We start from the raw sequence: 20547 nt of genomic DNA, 5'->3' as shown, positions 1-20547 counted from the left end.
CATTACTGACCAATTAAATAGACGTCATTGCTCGTTTGCATTTCGCATTTTCCAACAATGACGGCTCATTTCATATTCTGAATGAGCCTTCCCAGGCCTTTTTACATCTGTAAAGTGGTCTCAACCTTGCTTCACCCTAAAAGATACATTTCCAGCACTAAGGGTGTCAGAAAGCACCAAGGTTGGTCCTGGACCCTTGCCCCCATGACTACTTTTTGGTGTTTCCTGACAAAGTGATGTCCCTTATGACTCCAGAGGGAAACTGTGTGCGTAAGCAGTGGCATTATTTATAAAACACACGATCACCTCTTGGAATTACCTCCAAACTCTCCTCCACCCTGTTGCCAGAAAGAACTCCCCTCCCCCTCAAAACCCACATTTTCCATGTTGTTTGTTTGTATGTTCTTTCCTTTATTCATTCATTTGCAATTGTATACCTAGGATCCACTTTTTAAACCCTTCTGTATCTCCCCAGTGCCCTCAGGATAAAAGCCAACTGTATTGTTCTGCTGGTGCTGATGTGACAAAATCCCACAGGCTGGGGGCCTTAAACCACAGGAGTGTCCGCGGGACAGGCGCACTGTTTCTTAGCATCTTAAGGAGAGACTGGCTTGGCTTAGAGCATAGCTGGGCACACCATGGGGCTGTGCCCCAATCAGGGCGTGTCTCCCCATGCTGCTGTCTCTTTTTATGCTGACTGGGGACAAACAGTTTAGAATCAAGTACCAAGCAGTTTGAGCTTCCTGTGCCCAGCACTGGTGGCCTGAGTGACTCCTTGGGTCCATGAGAAGTTGAAATCAGGTGCTGACTTCTGATCCTGGCTAGCTCATTGCCACATGTATTAGTCAGTGTTCTCCAGGGAAACAGAACTAAAAAGAGGTGTGTGGATATAGATATAGATAGATTTATTTAAGTAATTGGCTAACATGATGATGGAGGCTGGCAAGTCTAAAAATCTGCAGGATAGGCTGTCAGGCTAGAGACCCAGGAAGTTGCTGATGTTGCTGTAAAAGGCCAAAGGTCATCTGCTGCAGAATTCCCTCTTTCTTGGGGGAGGTCAGTCTTTTGTTCTATTCAGACCTTCAACTGATTGGACGAGGCCCACCCACATGGAGGGCAATCTGCTTACTCAAAGTCCACCTTTTAAAATTCATCACAAATTAATTTTATCTAAAAGCACCTTCACGGAAACATACAGAATCATGTCTGACCACATGTCTGGGCACCATAGCCCAGCCAAGCTGGCACATAAAATCAACCATCACACCAAATAATTGTGAAATTGTTCCTGAGCTCCTTCTTGGGCCACTTCTGCACATCTCTACAATGTTCTCTGGTCTTACCTTCAGTACATGTATGAATGATGATCATAATCACCATAATAGTCAATAATTTAGTAAGTGCTTACCATGTAACCCTCACAACCGCCCACTAAGATAAGTACACTGCTACCCCCATTTTACAGATGGGGAAGTTGAGAATGCTACTCACACATGCTAAAATGCACCACGCATGTTCCATCTCTCTGTACTTAGAGAGGGGCTGGCACTCTCCTGGTAATGCACTTCCTTCCCCCTCTTCCTACACCTCCATCCTCATGACCCAACCCTTGATGACTGAGAAACAGTTCAAATGCAGCCTCTTCCAGAATGTCTTTCCCTAATCCCATATCCTGGTTAGGATCCCTCTTCTCAGGTCCCTTAGTCCCATGTGCTCACCTATCCTATAGCACTGTTCTTTCCTAAGTAGTAATTTTCCATTTCTCCAGCCAGCCAGCCACAGATGTCAACTAGATGTTCCAGACACTGTTCTAGTCACTGAGGAGGGAGCAGTGAATAATAGGAAAATCCCTATTATTATGGGGTTTACACCACAGTGGGCGAGACAGACAAAGGGAAAACAAACAAACCAAGAAGCATGTGCTGTTACGGGAGTTGGCCAGGGTGATGGAGGAAACAGGGAGGGAGGATGGGGACTGGGGAGGGATTAGCTCATTCACACATGGAGGTCAGGGATGGCTTATAGGATAAGGTGATTCATGGGTAGAGCCTGAAGGAGGTGAGGACCCAAGACTGGACACCTGGGGAAGAGCATGGCAGACACAGGAATGGCACAGGGGCCAGGGTGGGAAGTGAGCAGGGAGGAGAGTAACAGATGGAATTAGAGGGGACTTGGGGCCACGCCATGTAGGGCCCAGTGACCTGAAGTGAGCAACTTTGTCTTTCACTCTTGAGTATTGTTTGTTTATCCCATTGAACCTTGAGTTCCTAGAGCCGTGTCATATCTTCATGGCTAGCATAATGCCAGGACCATGACAGGCGTTTCACACATGTTTATTGAGTGAAATATTCATCCAAATGAGTATTTTTCTTGAAGCTAACTTTTGATCACTCTAGTGAGGCCACCATTGGTCACAGCCCACATGGACTTTCTGTGCCATGAAACATCATCGTATAGTTTGTGTATCAGATGGAGATGTTCTCAGGAGTGAGAAACAGAAAATCTGCCTTATAGTGGCTTAAACAAAGAGGGTTTATTTTCTCACATAACAAGAAGTCTGAAGGTAGGTGGCGCTATGATAACAGGTTCAGTAACTCTGAGACCTTCGTAGCTTCATGGTCACAAGGGGCTGCTGCAGCTCCAGACATTACATATGTGCTCAAGGTAGAAAGGAGAAGAATAGTGGCCAAGGGGAGAAAAGTGGAACCATCTGTAGCTATTCCCTTTTATTCAAAAAACAAGACTTTTCTTAGAAGCCAATAGCAGACTAATATTTCATTGGCAAGAACTATGGCTACTTCTGGCTGCAAATGAGTATTTAATGGATCATACTGCCTCCTTGAAGAAAATTGTCCTATTCAAAAGGAAGAAGAGGGAGGATGCATTTGGGTAGTTAACAATCATTGTCTGCCAAAGACAGTCTGCTTGTCAGATAAGGATATTTGAACAGCAGTACCTAGCACGATCACTCTTTTTTAGTGACCTTATTTAATCTTGATTTTTTTTTTTTTGCTTTTCCCTAAATTGGTTGTTTCCCAGAAGCTTGCCCCTGTAAGCATAACCAGTGTCCGTTAATGCCGCACTAAAGCTCTGCATCAATCAACAGCGTCTGCTGAGTGTACTCAAGCTGGGGGTGGGGTGGGCAGCACAGAGGTCAACTGAGTCAGGTGAGAAAGGGCACCCAGGCTGGTGCATGGAAGGGCAGAGCCAGCCATTGCACCCGCACAGTTCTGGATTACCAGCACAGCTCTGGCTTTTCTGATTCTGGGGTGACCTGTCCCCCCAGAGCTTGGCTTGCCTGAGCTGAAAAGGGAGGGTTACAGTCCTGACCATCAAGGTCACTGAAGATGCAGGCAGACAAGGACTTTCCTGAAGAATCCAGCAAAGTGATTCTCAACTAGCCTGCTTATCAGACTCCCCCCAGGGAGTTTTTACAAAATGCAACATCCCAGGACCCTCCCCGACCTCTGGGGGTGCCACAGAACCAAGACCATCAGTGCTTCGAAGGTCAGATCCGGCTGAGGACTGCCAGGTGCTGGCGTGATGGAGGTTCTCAACACGCATCCCTACCCCTTCTCTGCTGAACTGGGGTCAATTCCCAAATTCCTGGTGCAGTGTGCTTGACACGTGCCATTCTCACGGCAAATCGCCTGAAATCCATGCTCGCTAGCATTTATTTATCTGTGCCAATAAATTGTAGTTAATAATGATAACATCAGGTGTCCTAATTGAATTAGACTAATGAGGAGTGTTAACTGGGTGCTTGCCTGTCAGCGGCTTGGGTGGCTTTGGCCAAATTGCTCATCCCTTGACTCATTAACTGTGATTTCTAGTGGAAAGCGCTATGTGCTGACCTGCTCAGGAGCCCTGGGGCCACTTGGGACCCGCCTCTTCTGTTTTGAAGGTTCCCAGGATGTGGGCAGAGCTGCCTGTTGGTGAGGAGGGCTGACGTTCCCTCTAGAACACCTGTCCTGAGCCCAGGAGGCTGAGATGCTGCTTTAGTTTTAGCAGATCCCCTCCGTCACGGGGTCGCCTTGGGCTTCAGAGCTGGGAGGACCGGCAGGCCCTCCTGCTGTGAGTCCAGGCATCGAGGACCCCACCTCCCTCGAGCACACAGGACCTGGTGGGCCTTGTCTTAACTGAAATTCCAGCGCCTCTGTGGACTCCCGCTCAGGCCTGGAGGTCAGGGTGGCCCTCAGGTCAGGAGATGGTGATGCCCGCAAGGGGTGAGGCAGGGGATGGCCTGTAGGAAGGGTCTTCTAAGCAGAGGGAACAGCACATGCTTGTGCCGGGCGTCAGGGGCCAAGGTGACAAGTTCACATGTCTGAGCCTCTGGAAGCTCGGGGTTCCATAGGGAACCAGGCAGCATGGCTCCTGCCTTCCTGGTGCCTGGGGTCTGCCCGTCGGTCAGTAAACAGGGCAGATCCAGTGCAGGAAGCAGCACAGTAGACATAGGGGCTATGGGAGCCCACTGGGAAGGCTGTTGATGCAGCCCCCCCGAAATAAGAGGGAGCCTCCTACAGAAAGTAACGAGTGAGCAGAGACAGCGCTGGTGGGTGAGCGGGAGGGAGGGGGTCACGGGCCCGGGAGGAAGTGAGAAGGGGAGAAAGCGGTGGTGGTGGAGAAACGCTTTAAAGAAATTCTAAGGGGGGTGAGCTAGCTGGCATGAAGGGGAGGTGTGCGTGTGTGGTGTGTGTATGTGTGTGTATTTGTGTGCATGTGTATATATGTGTGTGTGGTGTGTGTATGTATGTGTATGTGTGTGGTACGTATGTCTCTGTGTGGTGTGGGCACGCACTTGCCTGTCAGAGGTGACGGAGGTGCGGAGGACTTTGAATGACAAGACACAGACCTTGAACACTTCCTGAAGGTGAAAGAAAGCCCTTGCAGGGCTTCAGGTCTTACATTTTGGGGAAGTTCCCACTGGGCAGAAGGACATGTGCAGAGACCAGAGCCGAGGAGACGCTGCTGGTGACGAAGCTATTACGGTGAAATGTTCCCACGTCTGAAATCTCAAGCACTAACTCTAAGTACCAGCAGTCACTCTGGTCACAGGGACTTAGGGGGAGAGGACACAGGCCAGGGGATCGGGCTGGAATGTGGAGTCCCGGGCGCTGATTTGGGAGTTAATGCACTCAGGGCTCAGGCTCAGCAGTGTGTTCAGCTCCCCACCAGCCCATGTTTCCTGGGCACCTGTGTGGGCCACACGCTCTGCTGGGCTCTATGGACACCTGACTATAGACCTGCGGGGCTCAGATGAAACGCACTGCACAGGAAGGATCACAGAGGTGCCTGGCCGAGTTGGTCAGCCAGAAGTCGATGGCCATGATGGACATTTACAGACTGTCTTAGTTTCCTGTGGCTGCTTTAATACACGGGGTGATTTAAAACAGCAGAGGTTTATTCTCCACTGTTCCGGAAGCTCTGGGAAGGATCTGTCCTGGGCCTGTCCCTTGGCTACTGGGGTTGCGGCTATCCTAGGCCTTCCTTGGCTTAAAGATGCATCATCTCTGCCTTCTTTTCTCTTATTATAAAGACACTGGTTGATTTGGGGCCCGCCCTAATCCTAGATGACACATCTTGAGAGCCTTCATTATATCTGCAAAGACGCTTTAACCAAATAAAGTCTCCGTCACAAGCTGAGGGGGTCAGAACTGTTCAACCAGGACTACAGCCTGCCTGTCCCCTCCTATTTGGTTTTGTGCATTGCATTCCCTGTGCCACAGTCATCCTGCCTGACAGAGAGCCTGAGGGCTGGTCCCAACTGTCCCAGCTTCCTTGGGTCTGCAACGTGAAGGGATTGGCTCAAGCCACCCTGGCAAGTCAGTAGGAAATGTCACCCCAAGCTCCAGCCATGGGACCCTGTGTCCTGGGAAGCATGCCTCCCTCCCAGCACCCTGCCCTGCCTTCAGATAAGTCCTTAATGATGGTTGTGATGACAGTACCAGTCATCACAGTAATAACTGCATTTGCTGAGAGGCCTCTGTCCCGGGAGCATTAAATGTCCATAACACTATGGGAAGTAAAGAAAACTCACCTCCATTCGGTACCTCCAACATGACAGCACCACACCACGCCCTTCACAGCATCCCCTCCCACATCCTCACAACAGCCCTTGGAGTAAGAACATACCACCCCCATTTTACTGATGAGTAGACTGAGACTCAGAGAGGATGGTTGCACAGCAAAGAACTGGAATATAAGCCCCGCTCAGAGTGACCCGAGAACCCAAACTCTTTCTGTGTCTCTGAGACTTCCCAGCAGACCTTTGTCTCTACTCACTGCCTTAGACTTGTCTTCGGTCTTTTTCTCATTTTAGCCTCTCTGTCCCCTGGTCAGGTTGAGTCAGCCATTGCTACCTACCTTGCTTGGCCAGTGAAGAAGCAAGGGCAGAGGAGCCAGGGATATGTGCAAGAGGGCCATGAGCAGAGCCCAGCTCTCCAGACCCCGCGTCCAGCTCTGTGTTCCTGAGAAACATAGAGTGTTTCTAAGATGCCTTAGAAAATAGATTCAAGCCCTCAGTTTATAGAGGAGGAAGTTAAGGGATCCCAGCCACACCTTTTCTTTTATTTTTTGTCTTTTTACTTTTGTTTGTTTTGTTTTGTTTTTTAACATCTTTATTGGAGTAAAATTGCTTTACAATGTTGTGTTAGTTTCTGCTGTATAACAAAGTGAATCATCCATATGCCTGCATATATCCCCATATCCCCTCCCTCTTGCGTCTCCCTCCCACCCTCCCTATCCCACCCCTCTAGGTGGTCACAAAGCACCGAGCTGATCTCCCTGTGCTATGCGGCTGCTTCCCACTAGCTATCTGTTTTACATGTGGTAGTGTATATATGTCAATGCTACTCTCTCACTTTGTCCCAGCTTACCCTCCCCCCGCGTGTCCTCCCGCGTGTCCTCAAGTGCATTCTCTACGTCTGCGTCTTTATTCCTGTCCTGGCCCTAGGGTCATCAGAACCTTTTTTTTTTTTTTTTTTTTTAGATTCCATATATATGTGTTAGCATACGGTATTTGTTTTTCTCTTTCTTACTTACTTCAGTCTGTATGACAGACTGTAGGTCCATCCACCTCACTACAAGTAACTGAATTTCATTTATTTTTATGGCTGAGTAATATTCCATTGTATATATGTGCCACATCTTCTTTATCCATTCATCTGTCGATGGACACTTAGGTTGCTTCCATGTCCTGGCTATTGTAAATAGAGCTGCAATGAACATTGTGGTACATGTGTCTTTTTGAATTATGGTTTTCTCAGGGTTTATGCCCAGGAGTGGGATTGCTGGGTTGTATGGTAGTTCTATTTTTAGTTTTTTAACGAAGCTCCATACTGTTCTCCATAGTGGCTGTATCAATTTACATTTCCACCAACAGTGCAAGAGGATTCCCTTTTCTCCACACCCTCTCCAGCATTTCTTGTTTGTAGATTTTTTGATGATGGCCATTCTGACCCGTGTGAGGCGATACCTCACTGTGATTTTGATTTGCATTTCTCTAATGATTAATGATGTTGAGCATCCTTTAACTCTTAGAGGAAAACATAGGCAAAACACTCTATAACATAAATCACAGCAAGATCCTTTTTGACCCACCTCCTAGAGAATGGAAATAAAAACAAAAATAAACAAATGGGACCTAATGAAGCTTAAAAGCTTTTGCACAGGAATGGAAACCATAAACGAGATGAAAAGACAACCCTCAGAATGGGAGAAAATATTTGCAAACAAAGCAACTGATAAAGGATTAATCTCCAAAATATACAAGCAGCTCATGCAGCTCAATATCAAAAAAACAAACAGCCCAATCCAGAAATGGGCAGAAGACCTAAACAGACATTTCTCCAAAGAAGATGTACAGATTGCCAGCCACACCTTTTCATCAGCATGGAGCTGGCCAAGGCCCCAGGTCTCAACCTCTTCTTTGACTTGTAAATCCAAGCCTTGAAGCTCCAGGCAACGTCCTGTACCAACCTCTCTTTCTTATCTGGTACCCAAAGTCAGACCTCCAAACCCTATTCGAATCCTGAGCTCCACTTTGAAAGCCAGAATTCTAATCCCATTTTGAAGAATCTCTTCTAGTTCCTGAGCTGTCTCCAAGCTGCTGTGAGTGTCACCCTCCTCCTTCCCGCCCCCCCCCCCTACCCTGGCCCAGGAGGTGAGAGCCATCTCTCAGCACCTTTGCCCATCGTCAGTCATACCAACAAGAGCCGGGGCTGGGAGGGGTCTTCCTCTGACGGGGGCATTGCCCAGACTCCGTGGAATCACAGCCTCAGTTTTTCGAGATGATGCAGCCAACTGGATATCAGGGCTCCCAGCCCTGGCAGAGACCATGTCTACTCCACATCTCTTCTGAGAAGGCAAATGAGGAGTGAGAGAGGTGAGAAACTCTAATTAGTGGAATGATCTGCCCCCTGTGTGTCTGCCTGCGGACATGCGTCTCAGGGCTCTGGAAGTCTCTCTTCAGATTCCTGCGAACCAGGGCCCCAAGGGGCTTTTGTCCAGCACACCTTTGCCTTCTGTGGTTTTATATTTTCAAGTTCACTGGTAAAATTCTTGGGCCTTCAACCTCATGCCACTAATCGTACTGCCTGGAAAAGCATTCTTTTGGAGATTTCATGAAATGTGCTTCTTAAGACATTGAGATTCCGGTGACATTTATCATCCCCTAGACACAGCCGGGCACTCCCACTTCCTTGGTCTCATTTAGTTTCACTCCAGTGGGGCAGGGTGGGCTTTGAGAACTCTGTTCAGACAGATGCTGAGACAGAAGCTCAGAAAGGCAGCAAGAACCAGAGTGGGAATTGGAATTCAGGCTTTCCCCCACCGTCTTGTATCTGCCTCAGATTCATAGCACATCGGAGCAAAAGGGGTCCAATTTCCAATAGAAGACCAACTTGGGACGCCCAGAGAAAACCCCGAATTCCCAGGCCCGTAACCATATCCCTCGCGTTCTCTATCACAGACCTGTTCCCAGGGAGGATGCATCGTTGGTGCGTCCTGGGAAGGCAGAGAGCCTGGGTTTGAGTCCTGAGGCGTGAGGAAGGTCTAAAATCTTTCTGTGTTTCTCTTCCTTTATCTGTCAAGTGAGGGTAATGAAACTAGTTACTGTACTGGGTTGAATAGTATCCGTCCCCAAATTCATGTGATGTAGCTGCTAGCAAGGGGCATCAAGGATTGATAACAACCCCCAGAAATTAGAAGAGGCAAAGAAGGACCCTCCCCGAGAGCCTGCAGAGGGGACGTGGCCCCGGCAACACCTTAATTTGGAGCTCCTGGCTCAGAACTGTGAGACGGTAAATTTCTGTTACTTTGAGCCCCCAGTTTGCGGTACTTTGTTAAGGCAGCCCGAGGAAATGAATACAATTCTCCATCAGGATGTCGGGAATACGTACCTGTTCACCCTGCTACTTTTTTCCAGCCACACCATACTCCTTGCCGGGTGTCCTAAGGCTCTATGTTCTCCTTTATATCTTCCCTTTCCCCTAAAAGCCTCTTCGTTTGCCTTTGCCATCTTTCCATCCTTTCATGCCCACCCTCTGGCATTAGTGCCTCGAGAGAGCCTTCTCTGACAGCATGTCCCCCCTCCCAGCGCTGCCCCTTGTGAGTAAGGGCGTCACTCAAAAATCGGACTGTTGTGGGTTTGAATCACTGTCCTGACACCGAGGGGCCTGTTGAACTCTGGGCGAGTTAACTAGTGCACACGGGGCTGCAGCTTCCTCGTGCTCAAGGGAAGGCGGAGCCTTGTTCTCGTGGGGATGACGTGAGATAATCAAGGAGACAGTTTGCTCAGTCTCCCAAAGTAGAGTGCTCAGTACAGGAGCTGCCACCATTGCTGTCACCACTTCTCCTTTGCTCCCCCAGGGCCCATGTGCCTTAGTTTGGGTCTCCCCAAGGGCCCTGGAGAGGAAGCAGGCACAGGTAGTGAGTTGGGAAGTGAGTCAGGGAAGGAAGGGCAGGAGGCTGCTGGTAAGGGTGTACCGTCAAGCCAGTTAGCCCTGTGGGCAAACTCTCAAACTCTGGGAGCCATGGGATGGACAGGGGGTCTGGGGTGTAGATGCCCCAGCTGCCTGCATGGGCCGAGTGTTGCTTCTGTGGACCTTAACTCTTTGGCATCGCCAGTCTGTTACGGCAGTGCGGGCTCTGCTGGCAGACAGAATCGTCGGGCAAAGAGAAGCGGGGCTGGCGATGGAGGTGTGAGCTGAAGTGGGGAGGGTGGGGGCCACGGGAGGCACAGATACTTGTATCTCAGCATCGTAGATATTGGTGCATCTGTCTGTTTTTCCTCCCAGGCTATGAGCCCCTTGAGTGCAGGGCTGCCTCTTCCCCCTCCTGTTTCTGCAGCTGCTTTTTCAGCACCTTCTTAGTGTAAATACCTGATCAACAGGTGAATCTGGTCCAGCTCTTCCATTTTGCAAATATTGGAGAGGTTGTGGCGTAGCCAGCACGGCTCCACTAGCAAGATTTCAGAACCAAGACTTGAACCCAGGAGTAGGGATGCCGTGAGGGGCTGCCTTTTTGTTCCTTTGAAACGTTGGCCTGAACGTTCTCCCTTTTGGCTGTCACTCAGGTCTGCATCGTGCAGAAGCGAGACACTAAGAAAATGTACGCGATGAAGTACATGAACAAGCAGAAGTGCATCGAGAGGGACGAAGTCCGGAACGTCTTCCGGGAGCTCCAGATCATGCAGGGGCTGGAGCATCCTTTCTTGGTCAATCTGTGGTGAGTGATTCCATCCAGGGCTCCGGTGAAATCCTCATTATGGAGCCAAATGCAAATCCGGCTCTGCTAGAAGGAAGCTTCTGTGCTGTAGAGAGAAAGAAATGAAATTTTCTGGGTTCAGATATTCTTATGAATATTTCATTGGCTACACTTTCTGATGACTACTCGGTAGAGTACATTTTCTGATGAAATCATTAAACATAGGCTTAATTTTCATTCGGTCCTCTTACCTGGTGAATCAGAATTGAAATCGGTTTAGAAGAGAAGGTTTTTGTATGTTCGAGAACACATGTAGAATGTGATAAGAGGATGCCAAATGGAGCCTTCTAAGGGGAATTTAACTTTTTTAGAAAATTACACTCACAGTGTTCGTGGCAAGCAGGACTTGCCATGAACACGAGGAGCTGACGTTTTACTCTACTTAGGATGGCTGCCCGGTGTGGACATGCTAAATTCCAAGTTTTGAATCTGGCCGACGAGGCCCGCTAGGAGCCATGTTCTGGAACTTTCTCTCCCTCCCACCCCTGGCTATCATCTCTGCTTTAATTTGTGTCCTAGATTTGCCCCTTTGCTGGTTGTTTCCCTGCCTCTGTGTCTTTGCATGTGAAGTCTCCTCTTCCTGAAACTTCCACCTTCCTGTCTCCCCAGCTTCCTCTGACCAAATGCTGTGCATTCCTTTGCTTCAGCTTTCAAGGTCCGTAGGCGAGGAGCCTTTGCTGCCCCACAGGCTGGGTGAACACTCCTCATGTCTCCACCTTGACCTGTGCTTGACCCAACATCGCCTGCATCACCTTGAACCCAAATTATTGTTTATTTATCTGTCCTTACTAAGAAATCACTTGCTCCTTGAGAACAAAGGCTGTCTCCTGGTTCTTTGTTTCTGGGAGTCTAATACAGCCTCAGACATGTTGGGGGCACTTAACCAATGTTTCCTGAGCTGGATTTTGTTGAAGGGGAGAGGACAGGCTGTTCTAGGAAACAAAACCTGACAGTTGCATTCTGCATCTTTTGATCTTCACAACATCCTTTCTGATGGGAAAGTCTAGCCTAGCCTGAATCCCTAACATCACCAATTATTTCTCTTGCCCTTCATATATAGAAGCACTCTGAACATTGGGTGATAGGACAAGGAGGGACATCAGTTGTCCTGTTTGAGAAAATCCAAGTCTGCCCGGCAGATGCCTCAGACTTGGGCATTTCTGTGGGCAAACGCCATACTGTGTGTCATACACTAGAATCTGGGTAACAAGCGTGCATTTGTCATGTCTCCAGCCACCCAAACACTTCAGTTATTTGGGGGCAATGAACCTCTTCATGTTTTGATTGCTGTACGAGGAAATGTTTTAAATTTATTTTTTATTGCGGTGACATTTGGTTTATAACATTACATAAATTTCATGTGTACAACATTATATTTCTACTTCCGTATACCCTACGGTGTGCTCATCACCAAAAATTAAGCTTCCATTCATCACCATACAGTTGATTCCCTTTACCCATTTCACTCCCCTTCCCCCAGCCCATCCCTTTCCTTCCGGTAACCACTCGTCTATCCTCAGTATGTATGTACGTGTTTGTTTTTGATTGATCTGATTTGTTCCTTTGTTTTTTGTTTGTTTGCTTTTTATATTCCACATATGAGTAAAACCACACAATATTTGTCTTTCTCCATCTGACGTATTTACCTTAGCATAATAACCGTCAAATTCTATCCCTGTTGTTTCAAATGGCAAGATTTCATCTATATTTTTATGGCAGAGCAGTAATCAGTTGTATATATATACGACATCTTCTTTATCCATTTGTCCGTTGACGGGCACTTCGGTGTTTACCATATCTTCACTATTATACATACATAGCACTGCAAGGAACATGGGAGTGCAAATATCTTTTCTAATTAATGTGTTTGTATTCTTTGGATAAATACCCAGAATTGGGACAGCTGGCTCATATGGTACTTACAGTCTTAATTTTTTGAGGAACCTCTGTACTATTTTCCACTGTGGCTGCATCATTTCTAATCAGAAAAGCAACATAGGTTCATTGCAAAATACAGACAATGACACACATAAGAAGGCAACAATTCTCCAGAATCCTACCACCACCAGATTACATTTCGGTGTGTAATTCTTTTTATACTTCTTTTCTCATATCAATATGACTGTAAATGTCATTGATATAAAACCATGCATAACAATGTTGGATTTTGGTTTTTTCAAATTAATTGTCTAGTTGGAGCATTACCTCCTTACTACAAACTTTCTGTAAATCACTTCTGATGGCTACATAACCTTCCACTGTGGAGAAGTCCAATAAGACATCTAACCTCTAACCTGTCGTATAGGTTATTTAGGGCTGTTTCTAATTATCTTGCCAAGGTAAATAATGCTGAGATGAAGATCTCTGAGCTTGAACTGTTTCAGGGGAGACTCCTTAGACCGAGTAAGGGCATGGGATGTACATCTGGACTGTGATGTGTGTTGAAGGAGGGACGACGTGTCGGCATCCTCCCTTTTTAGGACCGTTTTTTGATGCTCTGTTCATGGTCTCCAAGATGCCAACAGATTAATGACAGACCCCCTTTAATTCCATGTAAGCGCTGGGTCAATGGGAAAGCTCCCTGTGCACGTTGGCCTCTTAGGGCATTGGATTCCCATCATAAGCAAGAAAGGATAGAACCTGCTGCTTGACTTTGGAGTCTCTAACTCTTTGGCCTCAATTTTTCACCTGCTAATGGTGAAAATAATACCTTGTTTACTGGTAGCACTGTTTTGAGAGTTAACTGATAGGAAAAGATATGACAGTATATTTTCTGGAAATGAAAATATTGTTTACTGTAAGAGGTTATGTATATATGTGTGTGTGCATGTGTGTACCTACATATGATAATAGATGGATGATAGACAGAGAGAGAGAGAGAGAATGCTCCTTTCAGCTATAAGTGAAAAGGAGAGGGTCCTTAAGTCATTGGGCAGTAATGAGTACTTTACAGACTGTGTGGCTCAGGGGGCAGAAACTTAAACTTGTTTCAACACCAAAGGGAATTTCTTGGGTTTTATACCTAAAAAGTCTAGAATTCCAGCTGACTTCGGTCTCTATCTCCTGCTTTCCCCTGTGCTGGCTGTGTTTCAGAGCCACGACTCATGCTGACTGATGGTTTTCCTACTTCTACTAGCTGAACAGCCACAGCAGAGGCTGAAGGTCACAGGCGTGATTGACCTGGTCATGTGCCCCTTCCTAAAGCAGTGGGGAAGGGGCCAGGAGGTTGGTCCCACCTGAGTCTTAGGAATCTGCAGAGGGAGGTTGGGAGCTGTTTCCAGAAAACAGTAGTGACTGTGCCCACCACGTGATTGGCACCTGCCACCCAGACATTATATCCTTGTGCTGGAGTCTTCATAACAGCCCTGTGGGACAAGGGGTTTGGGCCCCATTTGTCAAAGAAGTAAAGCAGGGCTCAAAGCAGTTCATGATCTTACCTGAATCAATGGAATTGCGATTCAAACTCAAGATCGTCCAGTGTGCCCTGAGGTTTCCAGTTCTTGTAGGCAAATACCACTAACGTTTATTAGGTACTTGATAAGTGTCTTCTTTAACTGCTATTAATCCTCCTAATGGCCTCTTTAGTTTCCTACTATCATCCTATTATTATTGTCCCCATTTTACAGATGGGGTAACTGAGTCACACCACTAATAAATGGAGGAGATGGGACTTGAACCCAGGCTGTCTGGCATCATGGCCCACATTCACAACCCTTCTGCCATGGCTGCTGTGAGAAGGCCCTGACCCTACCCTGCTTAGCCCACCACACCCCCTTCCTCCCTGCATGGAGCCGCTCCTGCTGGGCTTCTGTTTGCTGCCTCCCTTACTCTGCTAGGAGGGAGCATGGTGTGGGATTGCTTGTCAGGTTCATAAGGACACCACTGCTTTAAATTAATTATACATCAGCTTGTCATCTCATTACACGGAGGGTGAATTATCGCAGACTTGGAAAGGCTGACTACGCCCCTTGTCATTCTTCTCTTTTGCTGACATGCTCTATAACTGGCAAAGGCAAAGGCAAAGGCAAAGGCAAAGGCCGGGCACTGATTAGTTTTCACGACAATTTGCCCTCTAAAGAACGAATGATGGGTGCTCCCAAGCCCATGACGATCCAGGTGGAGTTGTCAAGTGCAATATTTTCACCTGTTTTGAAGCAAAGCTGTTTTGCTCTCTGGGGCTTAAGACAACTGGGGCAAAGGAAAAAGGCAATGAAAAATCACACCCCACAGAAGAGGGCTGTGCACTAGCGGGAGCCCTGGAGAGGTGGGGAGGGGAGAGATGGCGGGGAGGGGAGAGATGGCGGGGAGAGTTTCAACACTCGGGCTCTGAGGTCCGATCTCCCAGGTTCTAATGACAGTTCTGCCTCTTGTAGGCAAAGCGGCTACTCTGGAATTGTGTTGCCTCCCCGCCCCACAATATGACTAACCCCCAATATGACTATATCTGGAGACAGGATCTTTAGGTGGCTGTTAAGGTTATACGCGGTCATTAGGGTGGAACCCTAATCCGAAAGGATGGTGGCCTTGTAAGAAGATGGAGAGAGAGCGAGTCTCTGCCATGTGAGGACATAGCAAGAAGGTGGCTGTCTGCAAACCAGGAAGAGAACCCTCACTGGAACACGACCATGCCCAGACCCTGATCTTGGACTTCTAGTCTCCAGAACTGTGTGAGAATACACTAACTTCCAGTGCTTCAGCCTCCCAGACAGTGGTATTTTGTTATGGCAACCTGAGCAGACTAATACAGAGGGCTCGAGAGTGATTTGATTCTCCCCCCTGTGTCTCAGTTTCCTTATTTGGAAAATGGAAATGAAAAGATGACCACATGATAGAGTTGCTACAAGGACCAAATGGGGGAATATGTAACAAGCATCCACATGGTCCCAGGCATGAGGTGACCGCTGGATCAGGGACCTCCACTGCTGTTGATATGATTAGCACCCGTCTTTCAGGTTAGTCTGGGGCTGGCTGGACCAGTTCTCTCCTTCTCTTCCAGCGGGGAACATGAGGACATGCTGACTGTTGGAAGATGAGTCTTGAGATTTCGGTACTAGATTTTTATCCTGATTACATTGTAGTGGGGTAGGTAGTTCACTGTGTTTTCAGACTGTATTTTCAAAATCCAATTCTTACCAGATTGACTATATTTACTATACTGTTAAAATGTTCTGTTTATAATTAGGCAGCGCCTCCCCTGCCCTGTTTGCTGCTGGATTAACTGTGAGGACGGATACCTAGCAGGATAGGATGAGAACAGATAGCTGCATTCAGTTTAAACTGTTTCTTCCATTAGCAGTGAGCCACTTGGGGAATGGGACCATGCTTTATTCACCTCTGTATTCCTAGCATCCAATGTTTAATAAATTAATTCATTCAGTGTTTGTTAAGGACCTACAACATGCCAAACCCTGTGTTGGCATCGGTGATAGAACAATGAGCGAGACAGTCACTCTCCTTCTTTACAGAGCTTACAGATGAGAGAGGACAGACCTTAAACCAACAGTTGACCCTGCTCCCCTGCTCTCTTCCTTCCATCTTAAGTAGTCACTGTCCTTTGGGGTCCTGGGTAACTTAAAAAATATAGAGATTACAAATGTCCACCATGTCCTGGAGGTCACAGATGGGAAATGCTCGTGGGTTTTTTCCCAGTTGCAATTAGTATCATCTTCTTTAGTCTCCATCAACATGGTAACTCCCTTAATAAAAGGGCACAAGAGGTGATGCTGACTCATCCAGGCTCCTTTTCTCATCCTTTTCTATTCCAAGATTTGTTAACATCACTGGTAACTTCAGTTTGTGCTTTCAAGATGGCAGATTTCTTAGGTTTGTTATTCTGAAGGGGGTGAGTGTGGATTGCAAGATGTCCCAGCTGCGTTCTGACATCCAGGGGGTCAGCGCTGAACCGTGGAAAGGAATGCATGAGGAGCCAGAGGTCATGCTGTGTAACTCCAGGGCTCGAGGAGGGTGGGGTTGGGCCCTGGTGTATCAGACAATTCCTGTGGGTGAAGGGGGTGGATCCAGCAATCAATCAGGAAGGGCATGGAGTTTGCCCAAGGTCAGAGGGAAAGCCAGGGCTCACTTGGACCCACTGGTGGTCTTTGGGGCCCTCTGATTCCCCACCTTCTGTCCCCACATGGCACCTTCTTGTGCCCATTTCTCTGACTGCTCCTCATGCTTCCCACATGTTTTTCTGTAATTAAGACTCTCCTGGGCTTCCCTGGTGGCGCAGTGGTTAGGAATCTGCCTGCTGATGCAGGGGACATGGGTTCGAGCCCTGGTCTGGGAGGACCCCACATGCCGTAGAGCAACTGGGCCCGTGAGCCACAACTACTGAGCCTGTGCGTCTGGAGCCTGTGCTCCGCAACGGGAGAGGCCGCCATAGTGAGAGGCCCACGCACCGTGATGAAGAGTGGCCCCCGCTTGCCACAACTAGAGAAAGCCCTCGCAAAGAAACGAAGACGCAACACAGCAAAAATAAATTAATTAATTAATAAACTCCTACCCCCAACATCTTAAAAAAAAAAAAAGACTCTACTTGGTCCTTGGGGAATCATTAAAGTCTTCCCACACTTCATCAAGGCCTAAAATATTGGTAACACTATCCTTTATGGATCACCTATGGTACATGGCTCTTTTCCTATTTTATCCTAGTTAATCTTCAGAATCATCTTACAAGATGGATGTTCTTATCCCCAGTGTACAGTTGGGGAAGCAGAGGACTGGTGGGTTAAATAACTTGTGTAAGATTATGTAGCTGACAAGAGGCAGCACTGGGATTAGAGGTAACGATGTACCAGGAAATGCTTAACAGCTGTCCAAGAGGACAAAAAGCAAGTCCCGATTTGTAGAGTCAGCTGATTTCTGCGGTGCAAATAGTCCCGTCATGGCCTGCTATAGACTTAATGTATATGTCTTCCCAAAATTTGTATGTTGAAGCCCTAGCCCCTCAATGGCATGGTATCTGGAGGTGGGGGCCTTTGGGAGATGATTAGGTCATGAGGGTGGGGCTTTCATGAATGGGATTAGTGCCCCTCCAAGAGGCCCCAGAGAGCTGCCTCACTCCTTCCCCTTCTGCCATGTGAGGACACAGCAAGAAGACAACTATCTATGAGCCAGAAGGCTGATGCTCACCAGACACCAAATCTGTCCGCACCTTGATCTTAGACTTCCAGCCTCCAGAATTGTGAGAAAGGAGTTTCTGTTGTTTATAAGCCACCCAGTCTATAATATTCTATTATAGTGGCACAAACAGACTAAGACATAGTTGATTTCAAACTAACAGCATGTTGACCGCTTATAAAATTTCTGAAAATTCAGCAGTTCTCATGAGCCAGTATGAGCCAGCTCCAGCACAACCCTGATAGACCCAGATCTAGCACCAAAGCTTTTGCTCTTCCTAAACCAACTTCTGGGAGCCAGGCCCGGGGATAAGCCTCATGAACCTAAGATGAATAAGTAAGGAAAGAGATACCTTGAGAGAAATTAAAAAGAAGAAATACAGTAGTTGGATACTGGACAAAAAATGGTCCTTCCCCTTTCTAGGATGGTATTCTTGGAAAGCCTCAGTTTCCTCATCTGTAAAATGGATAATACCTCCCTCCCTTCCTTGGACTTTGTGAAGTCCAAATCACATGAGGACCAGTGAATGAAAGCCCTATGGAAATGATAATTTGTTAGTGAGATATACATTAATATACTTCCTTCTGAGAAAAACTGAAGGATTGGTAATAGCCTGTAAATCCCATGCACAGTTTGTGTGCATGAAATTGCCAGTGGAAGGCAGTGAATGCGGTTATACATGTAAGGACTGCAGATAAAGACGAGGGATGCTCAGTGAGGAGCAATTTTATGCTAAGTTCAAATCCCAAAGCGATACAAAAATTGTATTAGAACGTAATACATTTGGGAAGCGTTTACCCGCTGTAGTGAGCTTAATTAAATTGGAGACTGTGGCGCCCTTGTTCCTCAAGTTTTTGAAAGTCACGTGGAAGCTCCCCATGTTCTTCCAACAGCCTGGCACCCACCCCCCCAATCCCCACTCCTCGCTTCCACCCCTACTCCTGGTCTTTGCACCGGTGTTTCCTCTGCTTGGGACCACTTCCTCTAGACACCTGCAGGGCTCACACCTTCACTTCCTGCAGATCTTTCTCAAATGTTACCTCCCTATCTGAGCCCTCTCGCTGACCACCCAGTTTAAAATCATAAGCTCCTCCCCACCCTGGCTGGCAGCCCCTAACCCACTAACCCTCTTCCTTGCTTTATATGCTATGGTACTTTTCATCCTATAACACGTGATACATTTTACTTATTCATCTTGTTTATTTTTCTATGTCTCCTACACACACACACACACACCACACACACGAAGGAAGGGCTCCAGGAGGGCAGACTTGTCTGCATTTTCACTGCTCCTTCCCAGCGCTCAGAAATATGTCTTGGCATCAAAGAGATGCTCAGTGAGTACCTGCTGAATGAAGGATTGAATGAATAAATGTCCTGCCTTCCCAACACGTGATATTCAGGGAGCCATATATGGCAGCCACCTTGGTTCTTCACTCCCACCGACCCACACTGACCTGGAAACCAAAACCAAGATCGAACCCTCTAGTCTTCTAAACCCAATAGAAATGATTTTGCTAATCTGAACAAATGGTGTTTCCACCCCCTACCTCTGATCCAGAGTAAGTCTGTGAAGCTGAGGAAGGAAAGTGACCTTTTATATTTTGATGGGTAATGATGGAAGCAGTACTAATAGCGAACCTTTATTAAGCACTTGCTGGGTACCTGGCTTGTGCTGAGGGTTCCACGTGAGTCATCCCGTTCATTGTTCCCACGGCCTTGACAAGAGCGCCACTGTGCCTCTCCATCTTGCAGAGAGACAGTTGAGGCTCAGAGGGGTTCGGGGCTATAAATAAGCAGACCGTGCATTGGACTAGCGCTCTGCACCAGCGCCCACTGCCTTTGGGTTCACGAGTTCGTTCACTCAGCGCCTGTTTATTAAGCACCTGTTATGCGTGCTGGGCATGGTCCTAAGTGCTGGTGATATGCGCAGAGCAAAATAGGCATGGCCTCACCTGCGCAGAGCATCCCCTTTTCCAGTCTGGACAGGAGACAGGCAAAAATCCAATAACTTTATAAAAACATGGACAATTCGAGATTCTGGCAAGTGCTGGGAAGGGAGTGCACGTGCACAGGAAACTGACAATGTAAAGGAAGAGGAAGCTTGGCATTCTCTGTGGCATCGGGGAGACTCCCTGACCAAGTGGCACCTTGGGGATTTCACGGCACCCAATGCTCACAGCAAGTCCCCATGGCAGGGGTTATTACACACGGGGAAACTGAGGCTCAGAGAAGCTGAGTGATTGATTGTATAGGGCCCCACAGTTAACAGGATAGAGCCACCACCTCCATTTTTCAAGCTGATGCGATAAGAGTTTTTGGAAATTGTGTGGGAATTTCAGAGGGAAAACTGAGATCCACTCACTTGAAATTTGATACCTTCCTTCTCTGGATACAGTTTTCTCCTCCGTGGCCTGAAGGCCTTAGACTCTATCCACTGGTTTCCCTGGAGCCCTGGGGGACCCAGGAACTTCCTTAGAGGTTACTTGGGGCTGATGGGGCTGAATGTGTAGGGACCAGGCCTCTGTCCTGCCTCATTCTGCATTCCTGTTTCGTAATGTTCTACATTTGGTTTCATTTAAGGAAGACTTTTTGCTGCTTAACTATTATGACAGCCAGTAGCCTGAATTGTCTCTCCTGCTCTGTGAGTGTGAGATTGGACCA

The 20547-nt window shown here is 47.5% G+C and overlaps 1 protein-coding gene across 1 annotated transcript in view; it reads left to right on the top strand.

Moving 5' to 3' along the window:
• STK32B (serine/threonine kinase 32B) overlaps nucleotides 1-20547 on the top strand; it is a 356081-nt gene that overhangs the window by 108351 nt on the left and 227183 nt on the right. Inside the window, exon 3 of the mRNA XM_032631757.1 lies at nucleotides 10574-10725. Within this exon, the coding sequence (XP_032487648.1) occupies nucleotides 10574-10725 (152 nt within the window). The remainder of the gene's footprint in view (nucleotides 1-10573; nucleotides 10726-20547) is intronic.

Source organism: Phocoena sinus, chromosome 5, assembly GCF_008692025.1.
Source record: "Phocoena sinus isolate mPhoSin1 chromosome 5, mPhoSin1.pri, whole genome shotgun sequence".
Classification (NCBI taxonomy): Eukaryota; Metazoa; Chordata; class Mammalia; order Artiodactyla; family Phocoenidae; genus Phocoena; species Phocoena sinus.
The sequence above is the reverse complement of the archived record's forward strand: the minus strand, read 5'-3'. Positions and strand labels throughout refer to the sequence as shown.